A 17,201-nucleotide genomic window follows, 5' to 3' on the forward strand; every position below is an offset into this window, starting at 1 on the left:
CACAGTTTCAAGAGAGGGGCAGCCAGGACTGGGAGAACACAAATTTAGGGACTACTTAAAGAAGTGGCATGCATTCAGATCCCTGGGACTAAGTACACCCAAAGGTGCTGTATCTAAAATCTGTGAGAAATTATTGCAATTGAAGGAGGACCTTGACAACTGGAAAAGACTAGTAGTGCGTTCGTTTCTAAGAAGGGCAAGATGGAGGACTTGGAGAACTATAGGCTCGTCTGCCTCATATCAGGCCTTAGAAAGAACATGGAGCATGTCCTCGTGGACTCCATTCCCAAACAGGCAGAGGACAAGAAAGTAATTTGGAACACTTAGCATGGATTTACCAAGGGCAAACCATAGTTCACCAGCCTGATGTCCTTCTGTGTCAACTGACTGGCTATATGAGGAAAGGAGAAACCATGGCTGTACTTCACCTTGAGTTTAGTAAAGCTTTAGGCACCATCAGCCCTAGCATTCTCATGTGGGAGCTGAGGAGGTCTGGGTGGCTGAGCAGCCCTATTGGGCAGGCTGAAAACTGGCCATACTTTTGGGCTCAGGGCCTAATAATACTTGGTGGCTTCATGCCCAGCAGCAGCCGGCACTGAGCAGACCTGAGCCAAGGAGTCAGTATTGGGGCTGGTAGTGCTCAGTATCTTCATCCATGACCCAGATGATAAGGCACTGCTCAAATTTGTAGATGATCCTCAGCTGAGAGGAGAGGGGGCTTGGCTGATGCAGTGAACAGCAGAGCTTTGCTCCAGGGACCTTGATGAACCTGAGGACTGAGGTAACAGGAGCCCTGTGGAGTCACCAGAAGTGAGAAATTCTGTCCTTGGATTAGGACCTGCTGGTGCAGCATCCCACCAGGCTGGCGAGCAGTGGCCTGAGTAGTCCAGCTGAAAAGGACCTGTAGGTTACAGAGGACCCAACCCATCATGAATAGGGTAGGCAGCTGTCTAACCTAAGTGAGGTAGGAGGAAGGCAGGCAGCACAGAGAGACATTATTTATTCTGGACCGCTTGGTGGTGGTGAGGCCACACCTGGGCTGCTGTGTCCAGCCTTGGATCCCCTTCCCAGGTCAAGGGGGATGTGGGGAAACCGGCCGGGCCCAGTGGGGGCTGCCCGTGTGTGCAGGGGCCCACAGGACATGCCCCTGCGGGGAGGTGGAGGGAGCTGGGCTTGCTTAGGCCGGGGAGGGGTGCCTGGGAGGTGGGCTAGTCGTGGCCTGCCACCCCCACTGGGGAGATACAGAGGCGGCAGAGACAAAAAGTTCTCAGCCGTAGCGGGCAATACAATAGGTGGTGGTGACAGTTCGCTGTTTGGGGGGCCCAGGCTGGGCTTTAGTGAAGACTTTCACCAGGATGGGGGTGCAGCACTGGAACAGGTTATCCAGAGAGGCTGTCAAATCTCCATGCCTGGAGGCTTTGGAGACTTGGCTGGACAAAGCTGCAGCTGCCCTCATCTAAGTGTTGGTGACAGTGCTGCTTGGAGCAGGATGTTAGATGGAGACCAGTGGAGGGGCCTTCCAGTTCATGTGGTTCAGTGATTCCATTTTAAAAGCGACAGCAGTGGGCAGGCCATTTCCTTCCTTGGGCTGGAAGAGCTTCTCGAGGGCCAGAACCGAGACCAGATAGCTGGAGTCCAGTCTATTGAGATCTGATCTCAACAGGACATGTACCTTCATCTCAGCCTTCCTCTTTCCTTCACCTGTGCCAATATCTCTAGAACAGAAAGGAGAATCTGCAGGATTTTTTTCACAAACAAGACAGATTTAGGGGGTAGAGTTCTAATTAAAGAGCTAACTGCAAGAAGCAGATGAAACCAGCTTTTTCAAATGAATGTTGCCATCGTAAATAATGCTGTTGGCACTTGAGCAGTTCAAACTGCTAATTCTGTGTGATGCCTGATTTTACTGTATTAAGGTAGCAAGCCCCTCACTTTTGTGCTATCTTTTCCAATTTGAAAAATGAATTTTCAGATTCCTAAGGCTTAATCAGTTAATGTTTGTGCAATGTTTTGAATTTATAAAATGCTATCTAAATGTGAAGTTTAACTGTTGTTGGGGAACATTTTTTGTAAGTGATCTGGAATGGCCAGGGAGAAGTCGTTATGTGTAAGCTCCTGGACTCCTGTTCTCTTTTATTGATTGGCATGTCATTTTTCAGAATGTCTGTCAACGCTCAGAGAAGCTTTAACCCGTTGTCAGACCTGGGGGAAGGGGTGGTTGTCCCCTCACTTGTCTGCTTCTTGACAAGTGGTGTGTGGGCGAAACTTGCTTTTTTCCTATACCTGAAGGTCAAGTGGGTTTTTTGAATCAGCAGAAGGAAAACCATCAGCCAGCGCAGTTTTCACAGGAGAGAAGAGTGGTCCTCAAAAGGTTTCTTTCATCTGCATTTTTTTCCATCTTATAACTGGTATGCCAAGGCATTCTTCTCCCTTTTCATCCCTGCAACGATGACTTAGGAAAGCACAGAAAATATAAGGAAGCTCTGGAGCAAAAAGATGAGTGGAAAAGGGTCTGCCAGACAAAACTGGTATGCAGAATTGATAGTGCAGAGCTGGTCACTGAGTCACTGAAAGGCAGATTTGGGATGGAAGCAGCATGGAGACTAGAGGTGGAAGAAGGATGTGCAGGGATATGGCTACAGTTGCTTTATGCTATCAGACATTCAACAGGCCCTGGCTAGGATCATCACCTTTTCCAATACTTTTGGGGGAGAGTTGGCCAACTAATTCTCTCCTGGTATTGTGTGCATGGATGTACATGTATGTATGTAGCCGAGAGGCTGACAAGGACAGATTAAAATGTGTAAGACATTAAAATACACCATCTCCTCAAGATTTATCTTATTTATGTTATCTGTGGACCAATTTCACGATTCTCTGATGGCCTGAGTTATGATTCTTGTGCACTTAGAGGCTGTCATGTCAGCTTTATGTGATGAGTTTAATCCTGGCACAGATTGAAAAAGGAGGACGACTACACCAAATAGATTTAATTATGTGCCTTCTCTTGTGTCTTTTCTAATTCTTCAGGGGAATAATTCATAGTGCTTGCTACTTGTCTCATGTGGTCTCTGACATTACTGAACTGTGAGTTGTTGCAATACCCATTCTGTTGCAGGCTTGTTTCTATTCAGGTAGTTGTGCATCAGCTTATTGTCAAACTTCTTAATTTTTAAGCTTCTAGCCTCTTGAGTGTAGTCAAATAAGCACACTCCAGAGCGAAGTGGCAGCTAGAGGCACAGCATAAGGCTTCCTTTCACACCTTCCCCTTAACTACTGTGCACACTGTGAAGCACTGAACATGCCTTCTGCCTCTCTGTTTTTAATGACAGAACCAGCTTCCTCTTATCTTTCCCTTTAGGTCTGTCTTGCTCATGATGACAGAAAATTCTCCCATCTTTTAGCCTCAGAACAGAGATCTCAAAAGTAACTTGCCATTTCCCTCTGTCAGCAGCGAAAGAGAAGATGCGTATTAGTTAATCAGCTGTCCGAGGGTGAATTACTTAAACACTCTTCTGTTGTTCTCCAGGAAAGATTTTAATTTCAACATTGAAATTTAAGTTTTTAATTAACTAACTACTTTTTTTCAGTTTGGTGCTTTTCAGCTGGAAGCAAACACTGCTGAGATATTTAGGAACTGGGCTGTAACAGCATCTGGCTTTAGTTCCCACTACTGAAGGCAATACCTGGAGCTTTTGATTGTTTGGTTTTCTTTTTCTTCTTACTTGTGACTTTTCCCTTTTGAAAAACCGGATGTAAAATGCGTGTGAGAAAAACATCTTTTATTGTTGTCAATCTAAAGTAAGTAGTGTGACGGGATTTAGCTTTCCATATGGATATGCTAGGGATTATTGAAATTTAAACTAACAAATAGTAATAAATAGTATTCCTTTGGACTTCAGCGCACGCACTGTGCCTCAGTTTAGGGAAGCAACAGGGGAAACCTGTAAAAGAGCTGTGTGAAGGTCACTGCCAGGAGGCTGCTCCCTCTGCGTAAAGCTTCAGGGTTGCCTCTAATGGAGTAGGTAAATTAATAAGGAAAATTTCCGGGACTGGAGTGTGAGAAAAGGGAGGACTCCTGTCTTTCCTAACTTGGAGTTATGTTTCTGTAGCACTGCTGCAGTTCCCAAGGATCACAGTGAATATTGGTTGTTTGAGAGAGGTTTTGTATGAGTGAAGTCTTTGAATTTAAGAGAAATCATTTGGAGCAAATCAAATTTGCCTGTTGACTTTATTTTGCTTTGATGGAATATTTGTCTTCACTTTATATTCAGGAAATGAAAAATACTTGAATAGGAGGCAATTTTAAAGACCTTTGGCTTGGAGATCTCTGCTCTGATACCGATCTTGGCCACATGCTGTTTGCAGTTGTTTAATGACTGCCTTAACTTGTCCATTTGTGAAATGTATTACATGCCTACAAGAGTTAGTATGAATTCATTAGCGTTTCTGAATTGCTCTTGCATCATCTAAAGAAACGTGCTCACATACCTGCTAGGTATTAGAAGTGAAATCCTGGTTCTATTTAAGCTAATAGCAAGAACTCTGATCGACTTCAAAAGAGGTAAGATATCATCCAATTACCATAATTAGATTGTTAAGAATTTTCCAGCTCCAAATTTTGTAATAATTCAAAGGCCGTTACCTTCATGAATTTTAAGTCAGATGCAGTATAGCATGTTGCAAATCTTCTGGTGCTTATGCAGTCACATTGCACTCAGCACTGGAGACTATTCACATTCTTAGTGTTCAGCACATTTCAGAGCCTTGATGAGGCAATTAGAAAATCCGTATAAATAAGCCTAGAAAAAGTATAACAGTATTTTTTCTTAATGTTGTCACTCAGCTAGTGCCCAGTTCATCCATGACTTTTATCAACTGCTGAGCTCCTGCTATGAGAGTTTTCCTTAAATAGTTAATTTGGAAATTAAGTGTAAATTGACGAATCCAAAGACCAGCTCTGTGGGATGTTTTGTGAGACTAGTGGAAACGTTCTCTCCAGTCAGCATCTCCAAAGACCATAAAACTTGATTTAAGTTTTTTTTTTCTACTGTACAGTCCCCATCAGACATTGACTGTTAATAGTTTTTACAGCTCTAATTTAATCTGCTAGAGTATTGAACTTGTATGTGAAAGGTAATAAAATCCTTTTAGTGGGAAGATGGAGTTTATGTTCAGAACAACAATCTATCAGTTTTGCAAAGGATTGCTAAATTACTGCTTTATAACTGTGATCAGATTAAGTCAGCCTAGATGTGTTTTGAGACTTACTTTTCAAGGAAGTCAAAATAACAAAAATATGGTCTTTAGCTATTAGGGAAGAAATCTGCTTGAATTGGCATGGGGACACTTTAATTTGTATCAGGTATATGGATGTCTGTGTGTATTATTGGCTTGGGTGTGATGCTAAATACTTTCAAATAATGTGAACTTACCTAGTCATGAAATCTAATGCATGCCTCTTCTGTAACTGATTTTTATGTCCCATTTCCCTCTTTGATGTTATGCCTTTAGGATTAATTTGACTGTGTGATATCAATAACATCTCATGCTGAAAATCCTAGACCTCAGGTGCAAGTTGAGGAGTTGCCTCCATGTGTTTGTCTCAGAAGAGCTGGTTGCTGCTTTCTGCAGTGAACATGTTCCTGGAGAACCTTAATTTCCGTTGTAAATTCTCAGGCTGACATCTTTTTGGGCTGCAGCTATCTTTCCTAGACCACTGCCTCAGAAAGGTCAGAGGTTGCAATAGGGTGCACTGACCTTGCTGAGCATCATGGGGTTGTTTAGCAGAAGAACCTGACCTGACTCTGTACTGCATTTACCCTGAGACTGAGTAGGAAGGATTTGGGGTGTAAGCTGTTGGCAGGGTGCAGTCAGATCTGTTGGGTAGCTATCAGATGACTGGCTTTTAAAGGAGCTAGCAATAGGATACTAAGTCTGCCCAGTTCCTAGGGCCAAGTGATGGCTCTGTCTTTTGAACATCTCAGGGTTGCCTCAGCATTCGTTGGCACAAATTTCAGATTTTTGTGTGTCTGTATCAGGCAAGAATATTGGGCCAGGAATGGGCTTCATTGCTAGTGTGGTTTAGAGTTGAAGCCTTACCAGTCCGTATCCCTTCATTTGCAAACGTTTTTGGACAGGTGCTTTGTTCATAACGTATCTGTACATGCACAGTACATTAGCATTGGTTTTCTTGTTTACAAATATCTCTGTTACCCCATTAGTCCTGAACGGTGCAACTCAAAGCTGTCTTCATCATCTCAAAAACATCTTGCTGCTAAGATGATAAGCCACCCTTCCCTTTTTGTGACATGAATGTAAAAATGTTGTAAACAAGCTTCTAAAGGATCAACAGCAATGTTTAATGCAGGATATATTAATTTGTCTTGTAATATTCCTTTTATGTCAACTGCAGCAATTCCCTGTGCTTAAGCATAAATATCTTTTCATGTATGTTTGTCTGGTGACAGCAAGTTGCCAGAGATGTTATCAGACACAATGCAGGAAGATGAGTAAAACTGTTGCATTATGACTGCAGGTATTAAAAAGTAGGGAAAAATATGATTAAAAGCTGAGCATTATTGGTAGGTTTCTCTCACGGTGTTTAGAGGGGATGTGGAAAATAAAGTATTTGCATTTAGAGCAGCTTCTGAAGCACCCCAGAGCAGTATTAGCTAGTAGGGTTTCTGTCGCATAGCATGAACACAGGTGTATTTGGTGGAAAATGCTGAATGATGTTCCCTCTGCAGCCACGCGGCTCTGCGTGATGATGATAAATGAGCTCAGGACCCAGGAAGTGCTAAGTGTCTGGATCTGTGGCTGTATATCTAGTTACAACATGATTATTTTAACTGCATCTCTTTAATATCAGCATTGCGCTGTGCAGCCAAAGTCCAATTTAAAACCTGTAGTGGAAGCCTCCTGAAATGACTGATTGGTGAGCATCTTTCTGAAAAGTGAATAGACCTTTCAGACTCCTGAACATGATGCTAGCAGCATGTACTGTGAAGGGGCCTTTTATCTCTGCTTATATCCCTTGATACCTAAATAGCAGCAGAAGTTTGTTTGAAGCTAGAGTGCTTTTTCTAGCTATTCACCCAGGAAGATCCCAAGAGCCCTATTAGAGCTGCCAGCTAATAGGAGAAAATAAGTGCGAGGAAATTATAGCTGAAACCTTAGTCTTACAGGTCCACACAATGATCTTGGTTAGAGCATGCCACATGGATTCCCTCCCACCAGAGGGAAATACAAGTGAGCACGTAGCTTCTAATTTTGCCCAGAAAGTCCATTGGTGTGAAACAGAATATTCTTTCCCTTGGTGTGGATGGGGAATTGATCTTCATGTGATCTTTTAACTTTAAGTAGTGATCTCTAATCTGATCCTGGACATTGTGGTCATAGTGATCCCGTGGGAGGTCATGAAACAGTGACAAGCAGTGACTGAGAGATTGTGCCTTAGAGGGAAGGGAGAAATATAAGGATTTGTATTTGAAGTGTATAATTTCTCACTTCAGACATGTTAAGTACTTCTTTGTGGGTGTTGTAGGTGTTGTGGTTTAACCCCAGTTGGCAACCAAGCCCCACACAGCCACTCGCTCACTCTCCCCCAGTGGGGTGGGGGAGAGGGTCAGAAGGGAAAAAGTGGGAAGAAAAGTCATGGGTTGAGATAAAGACAGTTTAATAGGTAAAGCAAAAGCCCCGCACGCAAGCAAAGCAAAGCAAAGCAAGGACTGCGTTCACCACTCCCCGTGGGCAGGCAGGCGCTCAGCCATCCCCAGGGGAGGGGGGCTCCAGCACACGTTAATGGCTACTTGGGAAGGCAAACGCCATCACTCTGAACATCCCCCCTTCCTTCTTCTTCCCCCAGCTTTGTATGCTGAGCATGATGCCATATGCTGTGGGACATCCCTTTGGTCAGTGGGGGTCAGCTGTCCCGGCTGTGTCCCCTCCCAACATCTTGTGCCCCCCAGGTGACTCGCTGCTGGGGTGGTGTGTGGAGCAGAAAAGGCCTTGGCACTGTGCAAGCACTGCTCACCCATAACTAAAACATCCCTGAATTACCAACACCGTTTTCCTCACAAATCCAAAACGTAGCCCCATACCAGGTAATGTGAAGAAACTTAACTCTGTCCCAGCCAAAACCAACACGGTGGAGTTTGACACCATTGATTTAAGTAGCGTAAGTCCAGTCAGCTTTAATGAAAGAGGATTTGGGCCTTTGATAATGGGTTGTTGTCTTTGTGTATTTGTGAATATGTATGCAGCTGACTGACAGATGTGTCATGTATGCTCTGGAGACAGCAAATTCATGAAATTGGGTTTGTTTGAATTGGTGTTTTGAGTCTATTGCTTATGTGGAAGAGAGTATGTGTGACGTTAATGTGCACTATATGTGTCAGGCCCGGTTACTATAGGAACTCATCTGTCTGCTCTGGAATAAGCAGATCTAACTTGTAGTGCGTGAACAAGAATCTTCAAATTCTGCTGTCTAACAAAGCCTCTTCACGTTCTGTGTGGTTTCATAGCAAGTACTCCTCATTTCAATTTTGGAAACCATTCCAATAATGCTGGAGCCAAATGTGGCTCTGAGAGTTCTTTCCTTAGCGCTTATGGACTAGACAATAAAAAACTTAGTGCTTATGGACTGACAGTAAAAGCAAAACCAAAACACCGCAGCAGGCAGGGAAGTCACCCACAAGATGGTTGAGCTTTCAAAAGTAAGAATAAATAAAGTTACATTTATTCTCTCCTTTTTTAAAATAAAATTTTTAAAAATATTTTTTTTAAAAAATAAAATAAGGTAATGTGTCATAGCTCTAGCATCAGCCCAGGTAGGCGATCTCGCCACAAGTATGCACTAGGAGGGATTTTCTGACAAGACTGTGTACGGGTGGTGAGGCCAGCACTGTGTGACAGCCGTGTCCTTCAGTGATGTTCTAGGTACCGCTCCACAGCAGCACAGCGTGGGGCTGTTCCCCCTAGCATCCTGGGAGAGCTGGCAGGGTAGCCCTCACTATGGCAAAACTGTATTCCTTTTAGCACTGTAATTTGGTAGGTGGAACTGGCCTTATGATGAGTAATAAGCCACAATTGCAAAATGTGAGCCCTGTAAATAGAAAAAAAAATATATATAAATAGAAAAGCCAAAACAAAGGAGGTTAAGTGACTCTCACAAATTGGCTGTGGCAGCTAGCCTTGTCTCCTACTAAACAGCACCAATGTTTCAAGCCTGGCCCCCAGTCAGGGCATAAGAGGGACTATTCTTGGAAGCTCTTTTTATTTAGAACCATTGCAAGAAAAGAAGGAATGAGAACTGCCTTTGCTTTGTTTGTTATTTGTAAAATCTGACTCCCTGTTGCATGGCAGTAAGATGAGCAAACGGCTCTTGCACCTGGCAAGTTACCATCAGCTATTATTGCAATGCTTAGTGTCTTTCTGCCACCAGCAGAAGTCTCGTTGCTCCCTTTCATGTCACAGATTTCAGTGTTCTTATGGGGATGGTACAATTAAAGCCACAAGATTTAGTGCTCTAATTCTCTTTTGTTTGCAACAAAAGGGAGAGACAGAGAAAGATGATACATGTGGCTGGGGTTTTGTTTTTATTTTGCTGACCAGCAAAAGTACTGTGTATATATAACTGTGACAATAACAGAGTTTGTTTAAACTCATCAAACCATTCCATTAGTAACCGGATTAAAGGCCATTATTTCACATAAAGGAATCTTGTTATTAAAAAAAAAATATGCTGCAACTGCATTTTACTTCTCTCAGTTTACAAACCTTGACATCTGAGCAGGCTGTACCTTATGTATTTCTGCATGTTTCTTTCAGTACAAATGTTTTCTAGCTTTAGATGTCGTTAATGTGACACCTGTGTCAAGAACGCTGCTTTTGACAAACATGGCAAAAATGCTGTTTATGATAAATGTGTGTATGGGAGGGGAAACGTGGTGGTTGGCAGGAATCCAGGTTTCATTTTTAGCCCTCCCGTTATTAACCTGTGTGTGACCTGAGATAAATTGCCAGATCAGACTTTTTCAAAGTGAACATCTGTGAGCACGAGTGCAATTCCCTTCTTTGAAACTGCCACCTGACAGTGCTCTTGACCCACGGTTCAGTGGAGAGAAATGGGAACAACCAAAGGACAATTCACCAGATCCATTTTAGGATGAGCTTAGAGTGGCCAGTTTGCATCTTGTGGTCCATAGCTTAGATACCGAGGTGAAGGTGAGCAGGATTCAGTTTCTGGCCCCTCTACAGGATTTCTTAGACACCCTGGATCTCAGCTGAGCCATCTCAGTGATGTAGATCATTCTTCTGATGGTTCAACCTTGGTATTTTCAAAGCTGAAGCTGCTGCTTCTGCTAAAATTCATATACACTTAGGAAGAGGTTTAAATTACAGCCCTGTTGAGCCTTAGTTTCTCACCCTGTGAAATTAAACTGTTAATCAGAACTGCATGTTTTAATAGATGGGCTTTATTAATGGGTGCTTCAGGAAATGAAATCTTGTTGTCTTGATTATCTGACCAGTCTTGCTAGAATCTGTGGAATGTCACAATTCTTTTGCTTCAAGGGTTGGTCCCTTTCATTTACCTAACTGCACCTTTCATTTACCAGCTACACACCCCAGTGTGCTTGCACTGTGGGCAAATTGGTAAATTAGTCAGCTGCCGAAAGGGAGTAATTTAACTTGTCTGAAATGAGCAACAGTGTGATGAAAATACATTACCTCTGTCCCACTGGATAAGCCTCAGATTGTATTGAAATAGAATTAGGCCAAGGGAGTCAATGTATTGGATAATGATGAAATGTTTAATGTGGATTAGCTGCATATAAAATTAATACATTAGAATGAAATACTAAAGAAATAAAATTGTCAGGCCTTTATCCTGCTCTAATGACTTAAAAATGCTGCACTCTTCTGTTTATAGAAGAGCAAAAGTAAAGCTATTGAATTTTTGTTCTTTATTTGGATGAGAGAAATAGATACAAAATATTATTAAAAAAGAAATAGTGTGTGTATATATATCATCAGAGCTGTCAAATCAGGATCCCACTGAACCAAGGCCATAATGTTGGAGTCTGAACCATACTTGAGAGGTTACAGAGATGGGAATGAAGTCCAGGAAGACTAGGTACATGAAAGCAAAATTCTAAACCTAAAACTTCTTAATCACCTGCCTGGACTTAAATTTCAAATGGTTGATTGAGTTTTATTGTTACTGTTTGTTATTTTTCCCTGCCCTTAATGTTTGTGGCTTTTTTTTGTTTTATGCCTTTTCTTCTGGGAGTTAAATCTAAATGTAGTCTTTGTTTTGGACCTGCCCAAGGTGAGTTGAAATATTGCCTGCCTGGGAAGACCTTAATGGGTTTAATACAAAATGGGCAAACTTTCCAAACTAGTTGGTAAAGATGATCTTTGACGACTGGGAGTTATGGAAGGGCTGCAGCATAAAAATTGTGAGTGTTCATCAGCACTCGGTGAGGCCTTTTGGTTTGTTTGGTTTTGGGTTCTTTTTGTTCCTAAAGCTTTCTTGTTGTCTCTGTTCTAGGTTCATTTCTGTTTCTCAATGCATCAGAGAGACCAAGCCCCATCATCCTGAGCCCTTGGCTGAGAAGCAGCAGTGACCAATGCGTAGTTCAAGTGGCTGTTTATAAATTTTACCAGCAGAGCGGAGAATATATTGCTCGTGTCCTTCCCATTGACGAAAGCAGCAGTGAAATCTTAGCAGCAGAGAGTCCAGGGAAACATGGGTAAGTCTCATCCCCTCATTTGACTCACAGCTTGGGTTGAGAAGAATCAAAACAGTGTGTAGCAATACAGCCACAACATGCATGCTGCACATCGGACAACACACCGAGTAGATGTGTGTCTTGCATGGGTCTAAATTATTGTAGAAACTGGAGATAGGTGGTTATTATACAAAACATCAGCAAACTACTAGATCCGTGTAACAGTGAGTCTCTAAGTCAACATCATCTTTACTCTCAGCGCTTGCAAGAACAGACATAATGTGGATACTCATCCAAAGTTTAAAGCTTTTCTGTCTAATTTGCTCTGTCTGGTTTCTTTTTACTGCTTCTTTACCCAAGTATACTATTGGGCTTAGAATATCTACTGACTCTTTGCAGTTTCATGTGTCTGCAACATTTTAAGTTTTGTCTTGGATTTGTGTTTTGTTTTTTTTTTTAAATGCTGTCTCTTGCCAATAAAGCAGTTCAGAGCTACTGCCAGAGGAGGAAAGCTTTTGATCTTTCAAGGGTGCAACTGTTTGAAATGTTTTATCCTCTTTGTGCAATTAGTCTTAATTGTTGATGATGTCTTAATTTGTCAGACTTCCTGTGCATTCTTGTAAATTTTGGTTAGCAGCAAAACAGCAGGAGCTGAATGCAGTAAATATCTCTAAATGCTATAGTAGTGGAGTAACTTAGAACTGAATTTGGATGTATGTGAAGCTAATGTTCTGCTTGTTAAGTATACTGATTTTTTTTATTCTTACTTTTTACTTCTGCTGTGAAATGTGTGTTAAGAAGCATAATTTTTACTAAGCATCTCAAATGTTCTTTGTTTTGATGTGATAGATTAGAGAGTTTCTAATAGCAAGTCCTGCTGGCTTGTGCTTGTAACAAGATGCGATTATCTGATTACTGTCTACAGCAAATTCAGTATTTTCCAGTAGCAAAAGGAGAATGTGCAATAAAAAACCTTACAGGAGATAACCTAACTCATAGAAACAGTTTGAATAGTTGTAATTCTCGTATAACACATGGCCTATAAAAGTGAGGAGGAGAGCTTGTGTGCAGATCTAGATCATACTTAGTTCCAGCAACATCATCCAAATTGTAAATTACTGTTGATGTCTGGGGAAAGGTAATTAGGGGAGCTGCAGCAGCTGTCTTCTTCCTTAGGTCTTTGCAAATGCTGTGCTCTATGTCACAGCTAATAAACATGCTTTGTGCGAAGTGCCTTCTGCATTGGCAATGTCAGCGTTCCTTGGCACTTGCAGAGAACACTGCTGTGTGCAAAATGCTTTGCTGTGCGGCATGGAGGAACTCAAGCTTGGATTTCTGGGCAGGCAGAACTCACCAGGAGCACAGGGCAAGTGCCAAATGTAAGGAGCCTTGAAGGGAAGGGAAAGATCACTTTAACTACCATAACAAATGAGTACCTTTGCCATCTGCTGGAGGTAATATGGACTACTCAGCTGTGCATTGCAGATGGAGATTGTCACCACAGTAAAGGGGGTCTGTGCTTTTGAAGAGGATGGTTTTGCTTATAGCTTGCCTGTCCCATACGCTGGCAGGAAGTGTAGCTTGCTCCCCAACAACATTTCTGTGGCACGTAGGGCAGTAAGGATGTGCCTGTGGCTTTCATGGTTTGGTATGGCTGACTCCTTGGTACCCTGTGTGCTATACAGCTTCACAGTTAGAGTAACTGGCTGGCTCATTTTCCCCCCTCTGGTCTTGTCTCTTCACTGTAAGAGGCAGTAGCTCTTCCCCCAGCTCAGCAATGCAGAAAGGCTCTGATATTGTGCCCACATAAATGTCACACAGGGATAGTTCAGTGTCTACCCACAGACTGCAGCCGCAGATGATAGGGTAGCGGTTTCTTATAATTGGCCCTGAACCTTCATTCCAGAATTTGAGTGTTCCTGTGCCCTGTTGGGAGTGATAATATTTGACTATCCCAGCTCTGATAACAAAACATGCAAATCTCACTTTTGTAAAATTTTTTTTTCTTTAGATAGGAATCAAGAGTAGCTGATCGGAAGTCAAGAATAATTCAATAAAGCTCTTAAATGAACTGGCAACCCTGCAGTGGAAATCTTTTCTGTTTAATATTTTATTTTCTCTTGGAAATTACAAAGAATTGTACTGTTTTGGAACAAATTCTTTGATCATGCTATAACCAAATTATTTCTAAAATGTTATATGGGTTTTAGCTCTGGGTGCATGGTAATGAATTCCTCAGTGATGAGCATGTGCTAGAAATAAAAACACTTTAAAGTTTCACAGGTGACACTTTGACTCTATGCACTTTACATACTGCAAACAAGAGGTGTAAAGTGTGCATAGTTGTATGTGCAGTAGTGAGTCCATGCCATTGCTTAAAATCAAACTCATAGGAGGAAATGTTTTATTGAAACAAATGCACCTGAAGTGTGGTAAAGCAATGAATTAATTTCAGGGTGGATTTTCTCATATCTTGGACAATGCACAGTGTCACTATCTTTTTACCCTTCTTTTTTTTTTTTTTTTCTTTTTGTCTTTTTAAAGTGCGTAACACATATATTAATATCTTACAAGGTCTTCACAGTTCACCTACGTTTACAAGGGAAAAAAGTAGATGCTGTCAGGTATTGCTATTTCATCCAGGGTGAAACCAGGCAAGCAAAGATTTCAGTTGACAGCACTTGGAGCTGATTTTAAGTTGAATATATGTAAAGCTATGACATTTTATTAGGTAGAAGCAGCATGGCACCAAATATTTGTTTGTTACCAGGGTTCAACTGTGTTGTCTTTGTGTGCAAAATACCAGGCGTAATTTTGATGGATACTCGACATGCATAAAGACTCAAAGGCAGAACTAGTGATGTTCTGTTTGCTCCTCTGGTCTCATTTGCCCTAGAAAAAAGTACCCCAAGCCTGTGGAGTAGAGTTGTACCAATTTCATAGTGATGCATAGTCATTACAGAAATTGTTGTGTGGAAGACACACATTTGTTTTATTTCCTTACTTGACATATTTTACTGCAGCGGATCTATTGCACATAGGAAAGCTAGCTAATGTAAGATGCATTAAATAGCAGTAGGATAGGGCAGATGGAGCAGATACCAGGAAGAATATGCCAGAAGTGATAGCTGTGAATGGTTCCTGAGTGATGAAACACTGGAGGCTGGCAAAGGGATGCTTGTTTTTTATTATACAGAAACTTTGCCAAATGCAGTAATAACTTTTCTACATACTATTTGCAACAATGCTTACCGTTCAGAAGATAATTATGTCCTTGTTTATCAGTTCAACAGAATTGTATGCTTTTTTTTTTAAGAGCAGAAGGATCTTGCTCTGTGTTTAATCTATGGCCTTTGGAACACCTTTGGTTAGACCTTCTCTAAGCAATCAATAAGACTCCTCTAGAGAGACAACCCATTACTGTATTCTGTTAGATTTGTTGCATGATAGAATTTCTAGATGATCTGACTTTGTGGATGTGTTATTGGCATGGTTAATCTCTTCTGGCATCTCTTGCAATTCTGTTGTGTTATACAAGCACCTGCAAATGATACAGAGAGAGCATCAGTGCAATGCTATTGATCCTTTGTAATGGCAGAAGAGTTGTTATAATTCCTGCCATGGAGCACAGCACTTTCTGATTTATCCCGAATGCCCCTAGATGTGGGTACTGTCTCTCGCAGTTTTTCTGCTCCTGTGGTGCTCTGTACAATCCTTTCTTGTTGCTATTTAATCAACTTCCTTTTTTCTGTTACTGGAGGTGAGGAGACAGCAAGTACATTTAGGGAGCATATTGGTTATTTAGCAAAGCAGAGTTATTGCCGCAATTTGAATGTTGACTTCTGGGTGTTTTCAGACTGTCACTGTGGCCACTGATTTCATTTCACCTCTTATTTGTTTTGCCATCTGTTAAATTTATAATGATAAAGCTCATAAGAGTCTAAATCTGCTTAGTAACGTGGGGAAAACAAAACGAAACTTGTCAACAAGGTCTGAGTTTGTAATAGAGGATTGACTTTTGTTTCTTTTGAGCTGTGTATTTCAGAGAAGTTAGAGTTGGGAAAGGACAAAAATAGCAGTGTTCATTTTAATTACCATTATCGTTTTACATCTCTACCTGCACTATTAATGGTAAATTGCAGTATTATATGCTTTATATCAAACCAAACTTTTTTATAAACCCATAGCAAATGACAACATAACTTCAGTTTGGTCTTTCATTGTAGACCTTCCTCATCACTAATTCCACTAGCATCTTCTTGCCCCCCAAAATAATGTAGCAAGTGGATCTTAATAGTGTTCACATGACTGAAGGTAATTGAGGCCTCCCTGAAGATATGAGGCAGGAAAGATCCTCAGATCAGCTACTTCAGCAGGAATACCAGGATGCCAGCCTTGTTCAGGTGTGGATTCAAAAGATAAGACTAGAACTACTGGACTGAGTTCACTTCTGACACCTATCCCACGTTTCCTGCATGAGCTGGGCACACTGCCTCTTTGTCATGTTGCTGCTTTTTCTCTATAGAAAAGGGCAGGGTGGTTTTGCTGAGATATTTTTGTGTGTCTTTCTAGATTGTAACTGCTTTATGTTAGCGGCACTCTGTCTCTTTCTGCAAATCCTCATGGTGCTTTAGAGGCAAAGGGAGGTTGAGGCTGTTGCACTGACAGATCAACATGATCTGTTCTGTCACCCCACGCTTAGGTGGTGTGGGCAGTAGAATCCCTGAAAAGAGTTGTTGGAACTGAACTAATACATCTTTTGACTTATGCATACCTATACAAACCACGCAAAATTACTTGGCAGGGCATATGTGATTTTTGAGCTGTTGAGTAGGACCTCTATAGACTATTCTAGAGCCTTAACCAAACTTGAGATTCACCTGAAGACTTTTGTGTAAATATGTGAAGTAAAAGGTGTCTCTTAAATAAAACCTGAGATCTGAACATGCATGCATGAGCAAGGAAGCCATAAAACACTGCTAGTCCATAGAGCCGGTACTTTAGTAGGTACGTGTATATTTCTGCACAGAGCATTTCCAACAGAGACAAAGCACCTGTTTTTGAAGGTTACTACAAATCATGATAGGCTATTCCCTTTCTGGCATCTACAACTTTACTTGAGATTGATTGCATTGATAGATGTCAAGAAAAATATATGAAGAAATCACTAGCATCTGTCACATTTGACCTTGGGTCTTGAAGTCTGAAGGTTTCTTCTTGTACTAGTGTTGTTCCTGTTCTTTTTTTTTTTTTTTTTTTTTTTTTCTTTTTTGTCTTCTTTCCAATAGCTTCACTAGTCTGTCTCACAGACCATGGGCTTAGTAGAAGGAATTTACTTTCCTGGAACCTTTTAACCTTTAAAGTACCTTTCTCAACTTAGTAGTAATATGAATTTTCTTGGCTTTTTTTGTGGATGAGGTTTTTTTCCTCCTCTTCCTTGAAAAAACACTTTACTAAGTTCAAGCC

At 41.4% G+C, this 17,201-nt stretch overlaps 1 protein-coding gene across 1 annotated transcript in view; it reads left to right on the forward strand.

Annotated features, from left to right (window-relative positions):
- Positions 1-17,201, forward strand: part of ALK (ALK receptor tyrosine kinase) — a 322,686-nt gene that overhangs the window by 136,426 nt on the left and 169,059 nt on the right. Inside the window, 1 exon segment of the mRNA XM_037405275.1 lies at positions 11,555-11,756. Coding sequence (XP_037261172.1) covers positions 11,555-11,756 — 202 coding nt within the window.

This window comes from Falco rusticolus, chromosome 12 (assembly GCF_015220075.1).
Source record: "Falco rusticolus isolate bFalRus1 chromosome 12, bFalRus1.pri, whole genome shotgun sequence".
NCBI lineage: Eukaryota > Metazoa > Chordata > Aves > Falconiformes > Falconidae > Falco > Falco rusticolus.